Raw genomic sequence first — 7,423 nt, 5'->3', positions numbered from 1 at the left:
CATCCTGATGCAAAAAACAATGTATGACATTTAGCTGACATAACTGATAAAAAGATGAGTGAAGATTAGCCAAGCAACCCAGCACATTTAGATCTGAGTTAGTAAAAGAATGTGGGTAGGTGGTGAAGGTGGGAAGGGTAAATAGTACAGCTGAGAGTATTCCAAATGCGGTTCAGAGGAAATAAAAAGGATTTCAGGCAGTTTTTAAGACAAACAATGGTTAAATAAATTATTACAGTATAGTTCCTATTAAGAATATTAACTATTATGAAGTATTCCATTGTAATGTTAACAATTTGTCTTTTTTGTATGTTTTTGTTCTGTTTCACATTTAAGTGCTGATTTTCACCTACACACAGCAGTATGAAATTAGTTAATTTCCACATAATTAGTTGCACGGCAATAAAGAATCTTGAACCTTTATGATGAACTAATTTTTACTATTAACATCAAAGTTACAATGGCAGCTTCCTTTTAAAAGCAAACAAAAAATGTATGTACAATATAAAATACAATATTGATAAATTGTCTTAAGGGTATACACACTTTTGCACTCTGCTGAATGCAACAATTAACTGTTTTTAGCAGTTATAAATTCTTTCAAATAGATTTCACACTTTTACAGTTTGTTATAAAATGACTAATTGATGCTTAAAATCATCATATTTACCATTACAACATACAACCACTAAGTACTTTATTAAGAATGCCTGTACACCAACAAATTCATGCACTTATCTAATCGGCCAACAGCAGTGCACTGCATACAATGTCAGTTAAGGCCATCAAAAAGTTTCAGAAAATGTTCACATCAAACATCATGATTGTTGATGACAGACAGGTTGGTTTGAGTATTTTTTTTTTTTTATATCTGTTGATTTCTGGTGTTTTCACACACAACAGTCTCTAGAGTTTATTCAAAATAAGAAAAAGCATCCAGTGAGGAGCAGATGTTGATGAGAGGGGTTACAGTAACTCAGATAACTACTCTGTACATTTGTGGCGATCAGAAAAGTATTACAGAATGCACAATACACTGAAGCTTAGTGCAGATGAGCTACAGCTGCAGAATACCATGTTAGGTTCCACTTCTGTCAGTCAAGAAAAGAAAGCTAAGGGTGCAGTGGGCACAGACTTAGAAAAAATGGACAGTTGAAGTCTGGTAAAATGTAGCCTGCTCTGATGAATCTCGATTTCTGCTGGGGCACACAGATGGTCGGGTGAGAATTTGTTGCTAACAACATGAATCCATGAACCCAACCTGCCATGTGTCAGCAGTCCAGGCTTGTGAATGTGGTGTAATGTTGTGGGGAATGATTTTAAGCCTGTTAATGTAAATCAATCATCACTTGTATGCCACAAACTATTTGAGTATTGTTGCTGACCATGCACATATCTTCCTGGCCACAATTTAACAACATCTACTGGCTACTTCCAGCATGACACTGCACCATGTCACAAAACAAAAATCATCTCAAACTGGTTTCATGAACATAACAATGAGCTCAAAGTTGTGGCCTTCCCAGTCACTGTACCTGGATTTTGCAAAAGGAGGCCCTACCAAATATTAGAATAGAGTTCCTAATAAAGTGTTCAGTAAGCGTATACTGAAAATGTATATCTACTCATCTTGAACTTTCTTCTTCTTTTTTTTCTTTTTCACAGAGCTCTCAGTGTCACCAAAGGATGTGTCCGTTGGTTCCTGTTTGACTATCAAACTTTCATCCTGTGTCTCCATTCTCTCCTTCTCTTTTTTAATCTTCTTTCTCTTCTTTCTCCCTGCTGTACCATCCTCTTCCACTAGCTCTGGGACTTGCAGCTCATTACATTCCTGAGACATTTCTTCCTCCTTAATGTGGGTCACTTCAGTTATCTCCTCTCTGCTCCGCTTCTCTTTCTTCTTCTTTTTCTTCTTCTTACTCTGGTCTTCAAGCTCTTCAGACTCTAAATTTGCTTTCTTTGGCGGCAAAACAGAGGTTGAGGTGGTGCTCTGAAACATGTGAGCAGCTGTAGAGCTGCCAAAGGGCTGGAAGCGCTGCTTCAGGCCTGGTGGAAAGCTTGGAGCAGGGGCTGCTGGGATGGGAATAGGGCTCTGATTCCCACTGCAGTCCCCATAACTTTCACTGATACTGAGAATTCCAGCAAAGCCAGAAGCACAAGGAGATGCGCTTTGTTCTTTACTACTGGAAGTGAGCAGACAGAGGTCAGTAGGGCCTGAGCGACTGGAGAGAACACTGTAGATGCGAGGAGATGTATCAGTAGACTGGATCATCTCCATGCCAGATAAGGATACTTTCAAACCTGCCAGGCTGAAAAAGAGAAAAAGAAAACTCAAAGTACATTCATTTAAACAGCAATCAACTGCAACTGAGTAACAATATTCTTTACCCAGAAAAGAATAGAAAACTTGTATACATCTGTATAAATATATAGAGAAGGGAATACTATACCTGAATTTTAACACAACAGCTTTGTTTACTACCCATATTTTCTTATTAAATTATGGTACGCAATCTTGTTCGTATATGTGTAGGTGACTGTGTGACAAACTGGTTTTTCCGTCCTAAAATGACTCCCAATTTGCATTCCCTGTGGCAGTTACTTTATTAGCACAATCACTGCAGTAGGAGCCACAATGTATATTTATAGCAAACTTTGGCAATGTTAAATATTGTGATGAATATTATTAAATAGTGGACTGTGGACTCTGAGGGATTGGAGAAGCAAAGCCAACAGCTTCCCCTTAATAAAAAAAATCTTTATAGTTGTGGAAATCATAACCAAACATAACAGATTATTATATTTATCTCTTACAGTTATTGTGTATTTATCCATATGTTTAAATAACAAGTAACCCTCAATTTACGGTCAACAAAGTTTAATGGCAATAATTAGGGGTTTAATAAGGGTTCTGTGAATTCAAAGGATTAACGTATAAAAACGGTATGGCTCAAAAAAATAAAACAGCCACAGCATACAGTTAAGCAATGAGCTTGATATTTGATTAGAGATGTGGTAGTGGTAGAGGTTAAAGTGAATACTGATCAGAAGGTCATGGGTTCGAATCCCAGGTCCACCAAGCTGCCACTGCTGAGCCCCTGAGAAAGGCCCTTAACACCCAGTTGCTCAGATATACCAACTGACACAAATTAAGGATAAGGGTGTCTTCTAAACTACGTAAATGTAAAGAAATGAATAGTAGTTGATTGCATTAAAAGCAGCCATCCAGCCAGTCTTAAAGAAGAGCTCTGTATGCAAATAGTATGAGAATCTAGAGGACACGAGGAAAAAGTTGCACTGGTGTATTTATTTCATGCTGTCTGCTTTCCTTACCTGCTGGGGTTGAACCGAGCTGGAGCTTTAATGAGCCACAGCTCTGTGTTTTCTCCTCCCTCTAACACAGACTTCTCAGTGCAGCTGTACTGAAGAGGCACAAAGTCTGCAGGACACTCGTATCTAGAATCTACAAAATGCAGAGTAAAGACCACTTACAGCAACCTGCTCTGAGTAACTAATATTGTACTGATTGTAAATAAAAACTATACTTAAAGCTAAACTCTGTAACTCAGGTTTCTGACCAGCACTCACCTTTCTCCTTGTCCTGCGAACTGGTCGAAGACATTTTATGCGCCATACTGAACAGGCAGCGTGCTTATAGTACTTTAGAACATAAGATGAACGTTATCGTGTCACTTCGCAAAATTGTACATAAACCAAACAGCATGAGAAACACGTGGAGTGTACGAGGAACTTTGACCCGGAAGCACTCAGTGCTCTATCCAATAGACAGAAACCATTAAAAAAAGCAAAATATAAGTTATTTGTTTGTATTTTAATTTAATAAAAGTATATTATGCAGTGACTTTTAAGCATATTATATCTTAATATTTTTCGCTTACTTTTACTTGCTTTTTATTATGTGTATTTATGGTCTTACCATGTGTATTTATGGTCTTTTCCACTAGAGGGAGCACTAATACCTGTTTATTTCTCCATATCTAAAATTTCAGTTAGCTAATATTGTTTTTTATATATATATATATATATATATATATATATATATATATATATATATATATATATATATATATATATATATATACACACACACATATATATATATATATATATATATATATATATATATATATATATATATATATATATATATATATATATATATATATATATAAAATATAAAATATTCATGTAAATGTTTATAAACCACATTGTATGCCTACTTCTATACTACAGGGGGCAGAAAAGCAAATGTCCAAGCAATAATGTCTCAGTACTGTCCATAATCTCATTAGATTTATTTACAGTATTGTGAATATAAAGAGTTAGAACAATTCATAGGATTGGACACAACTGAGAATATTGGTAAAATAGCAGAAAGGGAGAGACATCACTCTGCTTACAATGGAGAGGGTATTTTCTTACTCCACACTGTTTATTTTCCCAAGTTCGTGGCTGGTGTGACACTGTGGGAAAGCTCACCATGCCTCTTGTCACGAACATATTCACATCCACAGATGCTTCCTCCAGGCAGTGTCAAGTATTTCTGCAGAAGGAGGAAGTAGGCCATAAGTGAAGGGCGCATGATGTTTAGTTCTAGTTGTTTAAAGTCAAATTGACCTACTATTATGAGGGAAATTATTACATTTCTTTTTATTCTAAAAAGTTTTCCAGTTTATTAAAAATTGCTTTGTACTTTGTAAGCCATGTAAGCAACTAATGATGCATATATGTTTATATGTTGCTTATAGACATTGCTTATATTGATGTTACTTAGAATGAATGTTTTTATGTTATATTTAACAAATGAGGCAAACTCATTCTTTCACTGACTGACTTTTTCTGCTTAGGGTTATGGTGGACCTGAAATGTTATTTGACTTGGTGTTTTATCAAATTAAAATTAAAATTGACTACTGCTCATTCTTATTAATTTGTCTCTGTAAAGTGTTTTATTGCTTAAACAATTAGTGAGCGCTGTATTTAAGTACCTACCCAGAAGTGGCAGGCAGATTTAAAGGTGATTATGTCAGTAAACAGTTTCTGACGGTAGCTCATCTGGTGTATGAATTGTTGGTCATCTACTGATACAATAGGATGATTGCTAATTAATTTACTGTAATTACACAATAAGACACTAGTTCGCTTAAAATGCGTCAAGATGAATATATTCTAGGTTCAAGGTTCTATATGGTCACGCCACCATACGTGCAGACATAACAAAGGAAGCAAAATACCGTTTCTATTTCTCGAATCAAGTATTTACATTACTATAAAGAGAGTTTGCATAATAATATATGCAGTTAGTGCAATACATGGACACATGAATAGTTCTTGTTTTGTTATAAGTTATTTAGAAGTGTGTTTCTGGAAGAGACACTGACTGTGAACCCTTATTAGGACCCCACGAGACCATCCTCAGCAAATGCTGTTTAATTATTACTTTTCCTATGATTTGTATGTGTTTGTTTATTGTTCAGGCAAAATAATGATATTTGAATATAGTCAAATATATCTAGTATTCCTAATTATAATATTACAGTAAACCAAATCTAAGATTATTAGCCTATTTTTAGAGATTTAAACAGAGAAAACATTACTCTTGTTCTGTAGCTAGATCGTTTTTCTAATTTTATGCAGTATTATCAGCCTTTATTACAAGCATCTAAACCAGCTGTATAATCTTATATTTGATTGATAGAAATCTCATAATGGGAAATATTAAATAATAATATTTTCCTATTTTAAGGATACTTTCACTTGCTAAAATATCCTATGTTGTGAGAATTCAAATGGACGGGACACCAGTTCATCAGAGACATATAAAGATACGTTTAAAATAGTGTTTATGTTTCTATTTTCTAAAATCTATATGTAAAATTTAGTTTACAAACATTGTTCAGTAGCTTGAATTTTATTTACATTCATGAACAAATCAATGTGGTGAAAACAGACAATTTTAAAATGGACATGTGACATACTGCTGTTATAAAGAGGAGGAGCTTAGCTTGGCACATTCTGTTCCATATGTATAAACACATCCTGCATGAAGCTTCGTCACAAGTGTTAAGGCATTATGAGTTTATTCACAAAAGGGAATAGGAACATGGGAAATTCAACCGCATCCCTCGTCATGCTAGTTCTACGCAAGGCTGGTCAGCTGGGAGTACAGCATTTTATGGACCTAAAGTCTCACACTGGACCTCCAGCACACATCAGCAGGAAGACAGACGAGCCCTTCACTATAGAAGCTTCACTATATCATATTTCATATAATGCATGTTGCTACAGTGGCAATCATATATAAATTCTAATATTAAATTATCACTAATGTTAATGCATAAACATAATTAAGAGCAGTGCAAATGCACAGCAGTTATTTAGATTGTTGTGGTGAGAGAGCAGAGAACAGAGCAGTTTAACAATACAAGTGTTCATTTTCAGAGAAGCATGGCATAAGCAAACAAAGTGGCTAATTAGGCAGGTTAAAAAATACTAGTATAATAACAAACTTCCAACATAAATACTTTCACAAAATGCTTTCAAATCAAACCTTGATTAAGTCTCCTGTCTCTTACCTTTGTCCTTATGAGTTAGTTTTAGTAACGATCTCAGCACACTGTTCTCAGACCTGCCAAGTTAATGCTGTTTCCTTCTGGGCAGAATTAAAAAACCTCACTGTGCCCACATTTCACTTTAACTGAAGCTCTTGGCCTATATCTGTAGAATTTTCTGCACTGTGGATTGTCAGTGCCAACTTTATAGAAAGGCTTTTTTAAAATTGGGGCAGAAAAAAGAAAATGCACCCTTAATTATTTGTAATTGTAATTTTTAATATTACTGACTCGCTGCACAGTAGTAATTATTTTGAGATATATATATATATATATATATATATATATATATATATATATATATATATATATATATATACACACACTGTATATATATTCCACATTAAGTCATAAAGATACATTGTCACATGCATATTAATTCATCTCACTTCACTTCCTTAATATTCATTTGTATACTGTGCATACTGGATTTTAGATGATTCATTTCCACTTTCTAACTGAAGTGGTGTGTTGCTACCACAATAACTGTTTAAGAGGAAGAGCTGGCTAAGAGCAGCCAATCACGTCAAGACTGAAAGTCTACCACATTAACGGTACAACCTCTTAAAACACCACATCGGCTGTTGTTCAACATGCAATGAAACATCGGCTGTTGTTCAACATGCACTGAGACATCGGCTGTTATTCAACATGCACTTTAATTGTGGATCTCGACTGGTGGAGCAAAACAAGGGGAAAAAATCTTTCACTGTGATTTATTTTCTCCAGCATTACAGCATTATTAAAAGACACTGAGTAGGACATGTATACACAGCTGTGTGTATACAGTAT

General features: G+C 35.0%; 1 protein-coding gene across 1 annotated transcript; it reads right to left on the bottom strand.

Moving 5' to 3' along the window:
* Positions 1 to 388: 388 nt before the first annotated feature.
* polr1g (RNA polymerase I subunit G) lies at positions 389 to 3,761 on the bottom strand. Its single transcript, XM_060888741.1, has 3 exons — positions 3,589 to 3,761; positions 3,334 to 3,463; positions 389 to 2,309 (listed from the first exon to the last, which is right to left on the bottom strand). The coding sequence occupies exons 1-3, from the start codon at positions 3,632 to 3,634 to the stop codon at positions 1,622 to 1,624; spliced, it is 864 nt and encodes a 287-aa protein (XP_060744724.1). The 5' UTR covers positions 3,635 to 3,761; the 3' UTR covers positions 389 to 1,621.
* Positions 3,762 to 7,423: the final 3,662 nt, after the last annotated feature.

This window comes from Tachysurus vachellii, chromosome 15 (genome assembly GCF_030014155.1).
Source record: "Tachysurus vachellii isolate PV-2020 chromosome 15, HZAU_Pvac_v1, whole genome shotgun sequence".
Lineage (NCBI taxonomy): Eukaryota > Metazoa > Chordata > Actinopteri > Siluriformes > Bagridae > Tachysurus > Tachysurus vachellii.
This window is presented reverse-complemented; position numbering and strand designations above follow the sequence as displayed.

Coding starts and splice junctions, on each gene's coding strand:
- polr1g (XM_060888741.1), bottom strand. CDS start 3,634: ATGGCGCATAAAATGTCTTCGACCAGTTCGCAGGACAAGGAGAAAG. Junction 3,464..3,588: donor TTCGCAGGACAAGGAGAAAG/GTGAGTGCTGGT, acceptor TGCATTTTGTAG/ATTCTAGATACGAGTGTCCT. Junction 2,310..3,333: donor GCTCGGTTCAACCCCAGCAG/GTAAGGAAAGCA, acceptor TCTCTTTTTCAG/CCTGGCAGGTTTGAAAGTAT.